The sequence below is a fragment of the Mus caroli genome, unplaced genomic scaffold (assembly GCF_978045245.1).
Source record: "Mus caroli unplaced genomic scaffold, Mus_caroli_1 scaffold_1, whole genome shotgun sequence".
Classification (NCBI taxonomy): domain Eukaryota; kingdom Metazoa; phylum Chordata; class Mammalia; order Rodentia; family Muridae; genus Mus; species Mus caroli.
The window spans coordinates 71992368-72008928 of NW_028227256.1; the positions used below are offsets into that span (position 1 = coordinate 71992368).

General features: G+C 49.8%; 1 protein-coding gene across 1 annotated transcript; it reads right to left on the minus strand.

Annotated features, from left to right (window-relative positions):
• Window positions 1–12480: 12480 nt before the first annotated feature.
• Fev (FEV transcription factor, ETS family member) lies at window positions 12481–15612 on the minus strand. Its single transcript, XM_021171164.2, has 3 exons — window positions 15561–15612; window positions 14814–14888; window positions 12481–13067 (listed from the first exon to the last, which is right to left on the minus strand). The coding sequence occupies exons 1-3, from the start codon at window positions 15610–15612 to the stop codon at window positions 12481–12483; spliced, it is 714 nt and encodes a 237-aa protein (XP_021026823.1).
• Window positions 15613–16561: the final 949 nt, after the last annotated feature.

Genomic DNA, 16561 nt, shown 5'->3' on the forward strand with positions numbered 1-16561 from the left:
TAATGGGAATGTGGATGTTGTTGAAATGATAACCATGGCTGTAGTAGTCGAGCTATTAATAAGTATTGACAAGGGCCTAAGGGACAGAGACAGAGCTCAGGATGGTGTCCCAGAATGCTCCCATCAACGTTGCTGGCCCTTGAGGCAGTGGGGACCGTGGAGACTGCATCTCCAGTGAGCTTTCCTGTGACCTGGGTAACATGTGTTTACTTCTTGCTGCCAAGCCTGAAGCCCAATGGGACCTGTATGACTCTCTGGAGTGTGGGCAGGAGAGTTGCTTCAGTTACTGCTGTGTAGGGACTCCTGTCAGCCTGGACCAGCATAGCAACATTGCTGAGTCTGGGCCTTTGAGTGACAGGCTCATCCTTGCTTGGGTCTCCTCACTCCAGGAATCCCACCAAGTGGCTTGAGAAGGAAGGGATGGAGAGCCGAGTCCCACCCAAAAGACTCACCTGCTTTTTAAAGACCGTGTCTCATTATGTAACCCCAGCTAACCAAACTTTCTATGTAGAGCAGGCTGGTCTCAAATTCATAGAAGCCCTCCTGCCTCTGCCTCCTAAATTCTGGCACTAAAGAACTGGGCCATGGCCTACTTTATGATCCGCATTGAAGAGAGGTGAATTTTGATCCTAAACGTGGTGTTCATACCTCATACTATTGCCTAAATGAATATTCACGCTATACAGAGTGGTAAAAACAACCCAAGGTTTGCAGGAAATCTGAGCTCTGCTACTTCTTAGCTGTAAGACCTTGGGGCACCCCCACACTTAAGCTGTTATATAGAGAAAAAGAAACACTGTTTAGTGTTGAGAGAATGTATTTGAGGATGCCCTCCCTCCCATAACAGATACTTGAGTCCCTTATGTAAAATGGTGTTTGCATAGAATCCATGCACGCTCTTTCCTATGCTCTAGATCTTCTCTAGGTGGCTTATAATACCTGGTACAATGTAAGTGCTATGTAAGTAGTTGCTGTGCTCACTTTGAATTGGGGGGGGGCTGGGCAGTGGTGGCGCACACCTTTAATCAGCACTTGGGAGGCAGAGACAGGCGGATCTCTGAATTTGAGGCCAGCCTGATCTACAGAGTGAGTTAGTTCCAGGACAGCCAGGAATACACAGAGAAACCCTGTCTCAAAAAACTAAAAAAAAAAAAAAAGAATGGGGGGAGATACCAATAAGGAAAAAATCTACATGATCAGTACAGATGTGATCCCTCCAGTTTTTTTGTCTGTGGTGCATACATGTTTACATGTGTCTGCAGGCATGCTTGCTCATGTATGTGCATGTGGAGGACAGAGGTTGACAGTGGGATGTTTTCCTGTGTCAATCTCCCTGGCTCTCTTTCACTCCTTCATTCCTTGTTTCTCTCTTGTTTCTTTATTTTTCCCTTTGTTTCTTTGTTTCTTTCTTTGCTTCTTTTTTCCTTTTGTTTCTTTGTTTCTTTTTTCTTTCTAGACAAGTTCTCCCACCACCACAGACAGAGCTTGGCATTTTGGCTAGACTATCAGCTCCCAGGAGACTGTCACCACTGGGGTTAAGGGGTGTGCCATGCTTGTTTTGTTTTGTTTTTACATGGGTGCTGGGGGTCAAACTCAGGTCCTCTCCCTATGCAGCAAGCACCTTACCCACTGAGTCACCTCCCCATGCCCTGTGTAAAAAGGGTTGCTGTGGAACTAGGAAGACGGCTTAGTGAGCAGGGTGCTTGCTGTGTGAGTGTTAAAACTTAAGGTCAGAGCCACCGAACACAAGAAAAGCTGAACACAGTAGTAGGTGTGTGTCTATCATCTCAGTGCTCCTACAGTGAGAGGGGAAGTGAAACAGTTTAATCCCTGGAAGCTTGGGGGCCAGCTAACTGAAGGAATCCGAGAGAAGGAACTCTGCCTGAGGTTGCAGAGGTGGCTCAGTGGTTAAGAGCACTTGCTGCTCTTGCAGAAGACCTGGGTTCGGATCCCAGGTTCCATACCGTGCTTCATAACTACTCATAAATCCAGTTCCAGGGACTCTGATGCCCTCTTCAGATCTCCATGGGTACTAAGGACATGCATGGTGTGTATACATACATGCAAACAAAACACTCATACACATAAAGTAAGTACATCTTTAAAAACAAAAGAGAAAGAAGTTTGCTTTGATTTTTCACACCTACTTTGTTTGTTTGTTTGTTTTTGGAGACAGGGTTTCTCTGTATAGCCCTGGCTGTCCTGGCACTCACTTTGTAGACCAGGCTGGCCTCAAACTCAGAAATCCACCTAGCCTCTGCCTCCCAAGTGCTGGGTTTAAAGGCTTTAATAAGAGTTCTTAAATACTTCAACCTCACCCCACCTTCTACCCCACTACCTACTAGAGGTAGTAGAAAAGGAAGGTTAATAGGAAACTGGGATCATGAACATGTTTGGAAATAGTTCCTCAGGGCTATTCCAATCTCTGTTGTCAGCAGTCCAGTCCTCTAGAAAAACATTAGCATGAATCAGCAGCTGTAGTCCAGTCCACTCAGTTAATCAATTACCACTCCTGAATCAACGATGGCAGTTCCATCAGGAAGAAAGCACAAGGCTCCACCAATCGGCTTGAGTCGGAGGAGGCATCAAGAAGCCACCAGAATATTAGAATTCTTTGGCAAGTTACTCTCTATGAAATCACGACAACCAAAGATCAGCAGTGAGACATAAGGCAAATCAATGCAAGAGTGTCCTCAGAGAAGACTAGCGAAACAGAGCAAGGGACACCAATGCTAGAGCCCCCTCCCATTGTCTGTAGAATCAGATTTTTATCTTTTCTGAACACCACACACCCTCTCACATGTCTGCTTCAGCAAAACATCCTTCCCTCTGTCTGCCCCAGAACAACATCATATGACAGAGCTGAGTTTCTAAAGAATCCAGAAACTTCCACTTCAGAAAGACCCATATTCAATAGGGTAGAAGGTAAGGACTGACACCAGAGGTTGTCCTCTGACCACCATATGTTGTGGAGTGCATATGTGACTGCACCCACACATGTAAACTCACATATGAACACATGGACACCTACATCTGCTAAGTAAAATACAATGCAACATAATAAAAATGTATTGTTGCAAATGTTAGATGAAATCATGTAAGTAGATATGCTTTATACATTGTAGGTCACACAAGGTGACCCTGGCTCTAGTCCTCAAGTGCCCACCACAGATGTGGCCATTGTACAGATGACATGACAGATCCTATATAGGATAGGGGCTATGCCAAAGAGAGAGAACCACATGGAACTAGTTGGAAGTGGGTTGGGAAAATAATTAAGGATGCGTGTGCATCCCAGCTCTTACTTACCACCCCATCCTGAGACCCTTCTACACTTTCTCCATTTACCTTCCCATCCTATACCTCCCAGATCACTTTATGCTGCAGTATGAAAAAAAAAAAAAATAGAGTACTGCCTGGAGCCTCCTTGACAATTCCTGCTGTGTTGCTAAGCAACTTGGCATCCTGATCCAGAAAGAGGAACCTGGTGCTCCCTGGCCTTCTAGCCTCTTTTAGCTACTTCCTCCTCCTCCAGCCTCAAGAAAGCAGGGGTTGCTGGAGAGATGGCTAAACCTTTAAGAGCACAGAGCACTTGATGTTCATTTCCCAGCATTCACGTGACAGCTAACAACTGCTTGGAACTCTGCAGGCACCCAGCACACCAGTGGTGTACAGACAAAGCACCCACACACATAAAATTAAAAAAAAAGGGGTTTTAAAAAAAGAAATAAACAGTGGAAATACACATCTAGAGATAGATAGATGATAGATAGATAGATAGATAGATAGATAGATAGATAGATAGATAGATAGAGTGCTTCTCTGATTTATGGGAAAGCTGGGCTGTAGAATTAGAGGATTAGACAGTAAGCATGGAAAGGCATGACTTCTCAGTCTTGCTTCTGCACTGATCAATGAATGTCTAGAGCTCTGAGTGAACCGTTCAGGCACAGGCTGCCCTTTGTTAACAGGAGCGTCTCAGCGGCACCACTATTTTATAATGATGTCAATGACGATCAGAAAAATAAGTAACCTTAACCATCCCCAAAGAACAGGTGGGGAGGTTTGCAGCAGCACCATGAGGACACTTCTCCTGGATCATGTCATCAGAGAGACATGCAATGCTTGCAGACTTTCAATATGCTTCCCTCAGTTTGCTATCTGTGTGGAACTTGTGGTGAATGCTGGCATTAGGAACCTGCTCAGGGCTTGGGCAGTCAGTGGGTGGGCGTTTTGGCCTGTTACTTCCAGAAACTCTGATTCTCAGAATCTTCACTCTACCATGAAAGTGCTGATAACCAAGGGTCAGGAACAAAGTAAACATTGTATGGTAATTGAATCTCATCCCTGCCACTGGGAAGAGCTGGGCTTCCAAATGAGTTCTTTGTCATCTGCGCCTTGGCTTTCTTTGTCTATAAATTAAAACTGGGGCTAGAACCAAGCCCAGAGTGTTCTGGTGGTAAAGAGAAGGAAACATCTTTAAATGGTACCTGGAACATGTGTTTTCAGTATCAGCCTTATTCTGACTTCTGGGAGGTCTTAGGTGTATGAAGCACTTCTCCGGAGGCAGGAGAGCACCGACTGGTGTCGGGGTGACCTAGGACACTGCGCTGTCCTTCCTTGTCATGAGATAAGTTACTTGTCCCTAATGCACATCAGCGTTTTCATCCACAAAATGAGAAAAGCAGAAGGTTTTTAAAACTCAAACACAATTTGGGATATTGGTTATCGTAATGTGAGTCACTGTTAATGTGGACGTTACTGGCCTCTGGCTTTCATGTAGTCATCCACAGGTGTAGTGGCTATTCCTGGTTGTCAACTTGACTCTATCTGGAATGAACTATACTCCAGAATTGGAAGGCTAACTTGTGATCCTAATCTGGAGGCTGGGAGATACAAGTTTCTGACCTAGATCTTGGCATGGAGATCTTGAGGTATAGTAGCTATGAATCCCAGAAGATTAAGACAGGGAGATCTCTGAGTTCAAGGTCAGCCTGGGACAAAGCAAGTCCCAGATCCAGGCATGGTGGCACACAGCTTTAATCTGGGCCACACCTTCTGCTGGAGACCTACATAAGGACATTAGAAGAAGGAAGATTTATGCTCTGTTTTCTTTGCCTGCTTGCCTTGTGGGGCTGAGCAACTGCTAGATCCTTGGACCTCCATTCTCATCTGCTGCTGACCATTGTTGGGGAGTTGGACTACAGACTGCAAGTCATCAACAAATTCCCTTACTATAGAGAGACGACCCATAAGTTGTGACTCTAGAGAACCCTGACTAATACAACACAATGACAGTGGGAATCAAGTAGTCGTGTTATTCACCCTGCAGAAAACATCTCCGAGTGGTGGAACACCTCCCCAAAGTCACACAGCTTTAACTGTGCTGAAATCTTGTAGGTTGCTTGGCTCACAGAGAAATTAGAAGATGCCCTGAGGAAAGGAAGCCAACCCAAGTGCTTCATTACCAATCAAGAGGGTTCACCATTTGGTCTTAGGACCAGGTCTAGACTGCCACAGGGAAGTGGGCATGGCCACTCAAGCCTCTTCTCGAGGCAGCTGATTGAGCCTAGAGGGAAGGAGACAAGCGGTTGACTTAATTATATTCTTACTTACTTCTTTTGTGTGCATGTATATTTAGAAGTGGTACATACTTGCCTCCATGTGTGACGGTGAGACCACAACTTGAGAAAGTCAGTGCCCTCCTTCCATCATGTGAATCTTGGGGATTGAACTCAGTTCAGGCTTGGTGACAGGTGCCTTTACCCACTATACTGTCTCACTGGCCTTTGTGTTGTTTTTGTTTGTTTGTTTAAATAATAGAAGGCATTAATAGACATACTGAGGTACTTATATGGTCATTTCATATTTACAATAACTTATGAGGTATGTACTGCTTTCTTCATGCCCATTTTTCAGATGGGGTCACCGAGGCACACAGACGTAAGTTGCTTGAAGTCATAGCTTGTAAGTGAGAAAACAAGCACTCAAACTAAGCCCATAACCCTTGCTATCAGATGCAATATTACACCACTTTTAAATAACAAGAATAGTAAAACAGGAAAAGAAGAAATGGAAAACTGTCTCCACCCAGAGATAACGCTCATCAAAAGAAAAGGTCACATCAATAGGGCCTTGAGCCACTTTCCTTTATACGTGAAATGTACCATCCTGGGATGGGGGAAATCATGGAAAATCATGCTGACCAAAACGAGGTAGAACATGCCATCAGGTTGAAATAGAGTGAGACACCCTTCCTCATCCCAAAGTACAGTGATCCACCCCAGGCCTGGAGGGCTGCAGGTGGAGTGGAGGATTGAGGAAGGCAGTGAGCTGACAAACAGCTCAGTTCTTCCCTGTCAGTCAGCAGGGAAGCCTAAGTAGTGATGCTGAGGAGATCAGCTGGTGGCCTATCCTTTCTAATCTCAAGATGCTGTGATGGGAAGTTGCACCTGCAGCGGGCAAATGCAGGTCACACTTGTTGAGGTTTGGTCTGTTATGTGTTGTAATGCTAAATACTGGCCCCCAAAGCCTGGCTGTCCCAGGGATGAGAGAATTATCTCGTACACAAAACAATGCTATGTCATCTTGTTCCTTAATTTGAAACTATTGGTTGAATAAAGATGCCATCAGCCTATAGCTGGGCAGAAGAGAGATAGGTGGGGTTTCGGTTCCCAGGCTTGGGGTCTGAGGCAGGACCTTGAGGGGAGAAGAGAGGGAGAGGAAGAAAGTGGGGAGAAGAGAAGATGCCATGGGGTAGGTGAGTCATGAAAACATGGCCATGAGGGCTGGCCAATTGGAGTTAAGAGTGGCCCAGATGGAACATGATAAGTCATACTTTCAGGTTATCGACTGGGAAGTGGACAGAATAGCATAGAGGGTAGATATCTGCCCACTTCTAGTGCTTTAAAGGCTTATTATAAACACAAAACTTGTGTGTCTTTTATCTGGGAACTGAATTATCAATGGGGGGGGGGGCGCGGAGGTACAAATCCATGACTGAGATTAAACATTTAACACAACACACACTCGCATAAAGAAACAATCCAGACAGAGCCAGCATGAGAGGAACTTGCAGAAGGTTGAGGAAGTTGGCTCTGGGACCACAGGTTAGCCCATTTCCTCACCGGAAAACTGAGGTGACTTAGCAAGGTGTGATCAGGTCAGAGGGCAGAGGACTCAGACAACATCGGCACGAAGCAGAGTCTGATACCAAGCCAGGTTCGTCATAGAGAGGGGTGTATTTCTACTATCAGCAGCCCCAAGGCACTGAATTCTAAACAGCTCACACGGGCAAGCTATAGAACGCCTAAGGCATTTTAAAGACATTGAAGGAAAAGAAAACATGGAACCAGAAGAGCAGAGGCTCTGAGGAATGTGCATCCCAGGATGGAAGTATCTACGTCAGAAGAGATGGCTGGTGGGACAGCATTCTCAGCCCAAGCGCTCTAGGTGGTACGGGTCCTCTGTACCTCTCAGATCTCAGAGCTTTGGACAACATCTTCAAAATCACACAGAGCATCAGAGAAGACATGGATCAGTGCACAGGAGTGATCCTAAGCAAGGCCATTGAGAGTGTTTGGGAGTAAGGAAGAAGTCATCAGAGGTCCCAGAACAGCCCCTCATCTTTGGCCAGGTTGTTCAATGTGGTGGGCCTTGGATTACTAGTATTCTCCAAGCTGTTAAAGTTATAGCTGTCCCTTTTCTCCCTTCCCTAACCTTAGGGGAGGGATGTCTTGGAAACGTTTCGTAAATGCTGCACTGAATACTCATGATGAAAGGCACATCAGCATGCCATCTTGTCACTGGTGACGTGGATGAGGTGACCAAGAACTTGTATCATTGAAAGAGTCCTCTGGGTTAGATTGGAAACAATAGTGAGAACAATGCCTTAGAGGGGCAACAACGCGAGGTTAGCCCACAACGCGTTTCAGTCGAGAAAGGCCTGGATAATCAGGAAGCTGGGTGTTGTTACAGTGTATCTTCCTGGAGCTGAAAATGTGGTAGAGAATTCCTAGCATTCTGGAAGCCCTGGGTTCAACTTCCAGCAATGGGAGACTATGTCTTCATTGGGGCCTGAGTATAACAGTGGCCTCAGCTGGGCAGTGGTGGTGCACACCTTTAATCCCAGCATTTGGGAGACAGAGACAGGCAGATTTCTGAGTTCGAGGTCAGCCTGGTCTACAGAATGAGTTCCAGGACAGCCAAGGCTATACAGAAAAACCCTGTCTGGAAAAACCAAAACCAAAACCAAAACCAACCAACTAAACAAACGAACAAAAAAAAAAACAGTGGCCTCAGCAGGGCGTGGTAGCTCATGCCTTTAATTCCAGCACTCAGGAGGCAGAAGTTGGTGGATTTCTGAGTTTGAGGCCAGCCTGATCTACAGAGTGAGTTCCAGGACAGCCAGGGCTATACAGAGAAACCCTGTCTCGAAAAACAAAACAAAACAAGAACAAAACAAAAACAAAAGAATAAAACAAAACAAACAAACAAACAAACAAAAAACAGTGGCCTCAAGACAGTCATGGCAGCAGGGGAACTGCCAGAGATGAGCTGAGCTAGGGAAAGTGACAGACAGAGATTTCTAAGATGCTGAGGCTGGACTAATCTATGATCAGCTCAAACAAGTGGGAGAGAGAGAGAGAGAGAGAGAGAGAGAGAGAGAGAGAGAGAGAGAGAGAGAGAGAGAGAGAGAGAGAGAGAATCCATGGGACCCCCAAGGTTCCATAAACACTTTGCAGATCCGTGGCTTGGCCTCTAACTTTTTGTAAGGTGGGATGTATCAGAGGATCACGCGGCAAGTTCATTGACACACCACGACTGTAACTGTTCCCAGTCTGTATCAATCTCCCAGACTGATATAAGAACAGAAAACAACAGAGTTGGGTAGATATAAAAATGAGATTTCATAAGTGAGATCAGTTAGCTGACCATCTCTCAACTATTATGCAATGACTGACTGAAGTCCCTTCTTCACCAGCTTACAGGGACTTCAAGGACATCAAGGTGAGAGAAGCCACCAGGCCTACCCTTCCCCACTCTCAACTATTCCCAAAAGGATTTGACATGTGCCAGGCCTGGGGTTCTTCCTTAGCTCAGAGGACCATCAGCTTTGCTGCAACTTCAGTGCACATGCCCAGCAATGTTCTCAACCATCTTCATGCGGGTCCTCTCCCTCGGGATTGTTCTCTGGATAAGTGAGGACACTTCTCACACCCCAGGTGATTTCCCAGACTACAGAGGTATTGCCATTGTCTCTCCAGAGTTCTTGCACTTCGATTCCTGGTTCACCACACCGTGTGGCTTCCCTTTGCCCTTCTAGAAGTGCTTACCCACACTGAGCATTACATTCTGGGGATGGGGGAGGAATTCCGTGCTCCAGAGGGTGGATCCCTTTCTTCACCCCAAATGCCATTTCCCAGTCAATGCAGTTTTTCTGCATTTCACATGTTTTCTAAGACACATCTACTTTGTACACAGCCTCTACTAGCCCCAACCTTGCTGTGACTTGGGTTCTGTCTCATTTCATATAAAGATCTAAGTATAGGGGCCTGGGGAGATGGGTCAAGAGCACTTGATGCTCTTCCAGTAGACCTGGTTCAGTTCCCAGCACCCACATTGCAGCTCACGACTGTGTATAACTCCAGGATCCGACCTTTCAGGATCTGACACCCTCACACAGACATGCAGACAAAACAACAGTGCACATAAAATCAATACATCTTTAAAGATGCATTAAAAATATCTAAGAACGGGACCATAACCTTTGCCAGGAAATTCTTGGCAGCTCAGATTTCTCTATCCTGCTTTGGTCTCCTCTGGTGAGCTCCGTCTCTGTAAACAGGGCTGTAATCATGGTGTTCCTCCAATGCCCTCTACAAGGCTTAAGCCTCTAGCAGGCCAGACTGCCCCCTGGCTCATGTACTGTCTGGACTATATGAGTCCTTTCTCCATCTCAAGAGCTCTAGAGGACATGACATGGAGCACAGCTTTGCATGAAAGGCAGAGTGCTCTGAAGGTTAAATGCCATGGATAGGGGCTGGAGAGGCAGTTCAGCAGTTACAAGCACTTGTTGCTCTTGAAGAGGACCAGGCTTCAGTTACCAGCACCCACATGGTAGCTCATAATCACCCATAACTCTAGTTCCAGGGGAACTCAGCACCCTCTCCTGACCTTGTCAGGCACCAGGCCCTAGTGTGGTGTGCATGCACACATGAAGGCAAAACACTTATACACATAAAATAAAATGAATAAATCTTTTTTAAAAATGTCATAGAAAATGCAGTGGGTGGTGGTGCACGCCTTTAGCCCCAGTACTCAGGAGGCAGAGGCAGGTGAGTTTAAGGACAGCCTGGTATCAGAGCTAGTTCTAGGACAGGCAAAGTTACACAGAAAAACCCTGTGTCACAAAACAAAAACAAATAAAAAGGCATAGGAAAAAAAAAAGAAGGCCATTAGACAGATGGAACAAGTAAAGCCCATGCATGAGGCACAGTATTTGTCTCCCTGATCCCGGCCTCACCACACCTTCTATCTAACAACTATCTGATGGAGGATTTTCAAATTTTCATTCGTTTGTTTTGTTTCTTGCTTTTCGCCCAAGTTGACCTCGGAGTCTGGCTCCTCCTGCTTCTTAGTTCTCAGTGTTAGGATCACAGGTGTGTACCACCATGCCTGACTGGGTTCCCTACAGTGTGTACTATTTAGAAACCAGAAGAGGGGGGAGGAGGAGGAGGAGAAGGAGGAGGAGGAGGAAGGGGAGGGGAGGGGAGGAGGAGGGGAGGAGGAGGGGGAGGAGGAGTTAGTGAGTGAATAACACTGGGCCTGGGTGGTTCATAGGCAATCTGGGAAAGGATGCTCACCCACACTCACTCCAAACTCTAACTACCCAGGCTTCCACCTTCATTTCTCCATTCTGCCAAGGACACAGGGAAATCTCCTGCTTGCCTAACAGAGGACCAAGATATCAAGGCATTCTCCCACAAATGAAGAAGACCCTTTGTTCTGAAAGAGCTACAATTATCCTCCTGAAAGTTTTCTTCTAAGGGAAGACATCTAAGGTCGCTTCCCAGACAACAGGTTTTTAGAAAAGAAAACAGAGATAAGGGTTACAAGTGCCTCTGAATGGTGAGCCCTGAAGCCTCAGAAAGATCACCTGACCCACTTCCCAGACCTCACAAGGCTGGATCCAGGATGAAGGGTCTGGGTCCTTCCTTTTACCCCTCACTCTGAAGCTCAAAGGAAATGTGGAGGCAACTCGGTCCTGGTCCTTTTGTCTTAGTAGGTAAAAACACCTAATGGCCTTCCATCAAATCTTCCCTAGATTTAGCCATAGACCGGCCTATCCTCTCTCCGAGCAGCAGAGGGCGCGCACCACTAGCGGGAAAAGAGTGGACCAGTCAACAAACGCAGTACGAGAAAGCCTTTAAAGAGCAGAGGCATCTATCTAACAGGGAGGATCAGAGCCAAAGCTACTGGGAGCAGCAGGAGGTTTGTGAAGGAAAGTGAGAGGTGGTCTTGGGAGAATGGCACGAAGCAGGGAGTGGAGGCAGGGAAAAGTATTAAATTAGGACAAAATGGAGAGTGGCTGATGCAAGAAGGTTCGGATGGAATGGAGGAAAAGGTCACAGGTTGTTGGATGAGATGCTGCGAGGAGATGGCAGAATGGCGAGATGGAGGAAGGCAGGTACTTGTTGGATTGAAAGTTGGAGTGAAATGGGATGGGATGAGGGTGAGAGAGGCACCCTCTCAGGATCCCATCCACTGGGTTCTCCTCACTCCAGGCCACCCCACGCTTGCTTGCCCTCACACTTGGAGGCCTTTTGCTCTGCCTGCCTGAGCCTTTAACCTTCTACCCTCCCTGAAGGGGCCCTGGTGCAGCAATGAACGGACAGAGGAGGCAGTCGGGAGCTTGGGAGCTTTAATGGAGCTGAAAGGGATATATACAGACTGGGGTCCTTGGGCCAGAGTGTGGTATGGGAGAAAGGGAAGCAAGCCAGAGTGTTGGAATAGGGATGGGGAACGGCAGAGATGTTTATGGAGACTTCTCATATCCCGAAGAAATAGGGGAGTGTGAGAAGCCTTGAGGTACTACCGTTTGGAGTGGGTTGTGGGACAGAGACAGAAAATGAGGACCAAGAAAATCCCAGAAAAATAGGGGTCATAAAGAGGTGCAGAGGTGCAAGTGAGAAAAGAAAAAGACACGGGAGTTCCAGAATCTGGAGACTTGGAAGAGAAAAATTAAAGTGGGAGCCCATGCACCCTTCCTGGGGCGAAGATAACGGGGCCTGGAAGCCTGATGTTCAAGGAATACCTCGGGGGCTTCCCATCCTTTCTTCCCTGGGCTGGGCGCGGCTGCTGCAATGAAATCTGTGTTAAAGGAACGTCGGGGAAAGCTTCGGGGCTCCTCTGAGGATGAGGATGGGATTGGTCACTGGGCCGTGTGAGAGAGGCCCCGCTGTACCCGGCCGTCCCCGTCTAGTGATAATGACCCCCCAAGTGCGAAGCTGCCGCCACCGCGCCGAAGGGCCCGGGAGGAGGCTGCAAGCCCGGGGTGGGGTAGAGCGCGGCGGTGGCGGCGGCAGCGGCGGTGGCGTTCGGACCAGGCCAGTAGGAGAAACCAGCGGGCGCAACGCCCGCGGAAGCTGCCATCAAGTTGAGTTTGGATAGGCCCGGGAAGGGCAGCGGGGCCAGGCCGGCCGGGAGCTTGTAGAGGGCGCCGTCCTGGGCGGCGGCAGCGGCGGCGGCGGCGGCCGCAGCGGCGTGGGCGTGCGCGGGTGGTGGCTGGCAAGCCTGCGCCAGGCCCTGGAAGTCAAAGCGGTAGGCGTAGCGCTTGCCGTGCACCTTGCTCATGATGTTTTTGTCGTAGTAGTAGCGCAGCGCGCGACTTAGCTTGTCGTAGTTCATGTTGGGCTTACTCTTGCGCTCGCCCCAGCGCCGCGCCACCTCGTCCGGGTCGGTGAGCTTGAACTCGCCGTGGCCGCCCTCCCACGCGATGCAACCGGCGTTCGCGCGATCTGCCAGCAGCTCCAGGAGAAACTGCCACAACTGGATCTGCCCGCTGCCTGTGGGGAACGGGAGCAGTCAGCCACGGACTGGGGCAGGTTGGAACTAGGGAGGGGTGGGGGTGGAGGGGAAGCAAGAAAACAATCCAAAGCAGTAGCAACCCACTTCGGAGGGTAAGGGAACATCTGGCTGCGTCCTTGTGTGTAGCAGAAAGCAGCTAGTCAACCAGTGTAGACCAGCAGAGTACAACGGAAAGGGCTTTCATTTTGAAGGACCTAGGGCACATTGTTTTGTGGTTGTTTGCATGTGGAGAAGCCTTGTCTCCTCTGTGGAGAAGCGGTGGTGAAGCTGGGCTTTTCCTAGGTAAGGACCAGACACCAGACCCTCCCACCCCCCTGACCAGTCTCCTTTATTTAAGGCAAAGACTGCACAGCGGTGCGGTACAAGCCAGCCGGGCGCAGGAGGTTGAACCGCCCAACCAGCTGAGGTCCTGTCCAGAGATCCAGACAGAATGGTCAGTTATGCACGTAGATGAAGGTCCTTGGCCCCACCTATACGAGCAGTAGACAGTCCCTACCACCCAAAGGCATATAGTAAAACAGGCCTAGCTTGAAGAAGCACTATGTCAGACAAGAAGAACAGAGAGAAGCTCTGTGTACTGAGAAAAGAGACCAACTCTCAGAGGCTCCCAACCTCACACCTCCAGGTGCGCTGGCCTCTGTGCTGCAGCGGAAGATGCCAGAACTCTGACAGGGAGGGTGGTGGTGGGCAATCCCGAAGAAAGAGGTAGGATTGCAAAAGGATTGTGCTGGATTCCTGGCTGGTTTTCCTACAAATCTCAGGGTAACTGATAGTGGCCAAGTGTCATCATATGCAGGTGAGGGGTGTGTGTGGGGGGGTGAGTGACCCAGAACTCACACTTTCCTGTTTTGAAGCCTTAAGCAGACAAAAATCCGGACAAACTGCCCCCCCCCATTCCTCTCTAGAATAAAACAGACTCGCCTCCTCCCTATTCAGTGTCACTGACTCAGAACCCTAAAGCTTCCTTTTCCCCATAGTTTTTACCCCAATTTCTTTAAACCAAGCCCTGAAGAGCTGTTGGCTCCCTGGAGCCAGGATTTCGGTTTAGATCAGATCCTGGGAAGCTTTGGCCTAAAAGGTGCATCTGAGACCAAGCCGGAGCAACAACAGAGACTTGGTCCCCGTCCCTGTTAGGTGTTCCGGTTCCCTCCTTCTGGGAAAGAAGAGCAGTTGCCAGTCTCATCTTTTCTGCCCAGATTAGGGTACTGGCTGGGGCAGGAGCTATGGGAAAGAATTGAAATGCCAGCCACCAAACAGGCTGGCCATCTACTGCAGCAAACCTAGGTATCAAACACAACGGCTAGCGCTGGCGTGGCTTACAGTCAGCAAGTTCTGCACGGGTACCAGGAAGCACAGGCTAGGGTTTAGGCCTAGGGTGGCTGGAGAGTAATTACTGGGTTCCCCTTTCCAGGAAGTACTACGAGTTTATTCCAAACAGCCTACCCAAAAAAGGATTCCAAAGGCCAGGGCACGAAAGCTTGGAAAAACCATACTTGACAGAAAAAGGACTGGAGGACAAGACTTGACCTGTCCCGAGAACCTAGCACCGGACCGGGGCTCAGAAAATGGACACGTTAAGGCCTCTGTACAATCTGACCACAGCCTTATATTTTTCATAACGCGGGGTGCACACCGCTCTGTCCCTCTGTCTAGTGGCTGTGGTTCGAACCCTTGCCCCATCTACTACAGTCGTCGGCATCAACCCGATGCACCAGCCGGCTCACCTTTCTGTACAGCGGGGCTCAGCGGCCCCCAGCTCGGGCTCTTCCCTTCCTTAAAAAGACCATCTCCGACGGGATCTGCGGCGCAGAAGAAAACAGTCAAGCAGACCCTAGGCGGAAGTTGAGGGTTTGACCGAAAGGGCCCGGGGCTGCAGTGTTCTGGGGGGTCCGGGACACCAGCTCCTCCTCCCCAAGCTAGGCTGCGACGCGAGCCGGCGCAGAGCCCCTCCGTAGCGCCCAAGTCAGGAAACGCGTCCAGGAAAAAGGAAATCCGCTTTCCAAAGGGGCCGGCTGAAGCCTTATAAAACCCAGAGGGGATCGCACTTGCCGAGTCTGAGCGAGCGGAGCCCCTTGTAAAGAGGAAAAGGGTGCTTGGAAGTCTCGGCCAGTGAGAGCGCTTGGAGGACCAAGGTGAGGACCCTTGAGGGCTCAGGGGTGACGCCCAGCGGATCACAACCTTCGAGTAAGGCTGGAGCCCGGAGTCCACCGCGCCAAAGACCCCTGCTTTCAGCCTCCTACGATCCTGAATCTGCGTGTCTTCTAGACCCACATCGAAACCCCGAAGCTCGCTGTCTACCTTGCAGGTTCCCCGAATGCCCCAAACTGCAACCAGCAGTCCCTCTCACACACTCACAAAGCGACTCACTGGAAGCGTCCCCTTCCTTTGGTCCACCGAACTTGCCCCACGCCCTGACCTAGACTTCCCCCCCAGGGTCTTGGTGCCTCCAGCCCCCGGCTGGTCCCTGGTACCTGGCAGGTACATGTTGATCAGCAGGGGCTGGGAGGTGCCGCTCTGTCTCATCGCTGCCGGGGACTGGGCGGTGGGAGATGGGGGGATAGCACGGGGGGGGGCACGTCAGCTTTGAGCTTGGGGTGCCGATCCCCGCCCGTGGCGACTGTGGGTGACAGGGAAGAGTAGACGCCGCCGGGTCCGGCAAGGCCTGGCAGGAGTGGGCAGCCAGGGTGTGGCGGGGAGGGAGGGGGTCCTGGAGCGATGCTCCCAGCTACAAGGCCGCTTGCAACCCTCCGGCCCCGCGCGGGCAGGGGCCGCAATTTCCGTTTTAATTAAAGTGCGGCCGCCTCGGCCCCCCAGACCCCGCCCCCGCCCCTCTTATCTTCCCATCGCAATAAAGTCTCCAACGCGCTGCGCCTCAGCCAAGCGCACCCGGCAGCCCCCCGCGCCCCGCAGCCCAGGAGACACGCGGGGGATGGGCTCCTGTTCGGAGCTCAGAAGGGGCCAGGAGTGTGTGTGTGTACGTGTGTACGTCTTTTTCTACCTCCCCGACTCTCAGCAAACATCGGTGGGGCGGGAATGCTGGCCCCAATTTGGACCCCTGAAGCCACAGCCTCAAGTCCCTTCCCCAGAGCCCTCTTTCTAGCCATCTCCCTCCCCTCTCTCACTGCCTGCTCTCCGCCCCTTTCCTCCCCCTACCCGGGTCCCCGTCTCCAGGCTGCCTTATCTGCATCTTCACTTTTAAATTTCCGCTTCCCTCCCTCTCGCCTGTCGCTGCGCTCCCAGCCGCGCTACCGCGCTGCCGTGGCTCCCTTTATCTTTGCCCACCCCTGTGCCTTCTCCCTCCTTTTTTCCTACTCTCTTTAGGTCCCTAGAGACCCGATCCCCTCCTCGATCTCCTGGTTTCCTGTCTCGTCTGGCCCCGGGCCTCAGGCAGAACGCTGGGGCATCTCCCCTGGCAACTTCTGAATTGCCCTCTTCTTTATTCTCCTCACCTTCTTTCTAGGTCTCCTTACTG

Bases quoted from the DNA above. Each gene is read 5' to 3' on its own strand.
- Fev (XM_021171164.2), bottom strand. From the start codon at position 15,612: ATGAGACAGAGCGGCACCTCCCAGCCCCTGCTGATCAACATGTACCTG. The intron at 14,889-15,560 runs GTACCAGGGACC...TCTGCGCCGCAG, and splicing joins GATCAACATGTACCTGCCAG to ATCCCGTCGGAGATGGTCTT. The intron at 13,068-14,813 runs GTGAGCCGGCTG...CGTTCCCCACAG, and splicing joins GAGCCCCGCTGTACAGAAAG to GCAGCGGGCAGATCCAGTTG.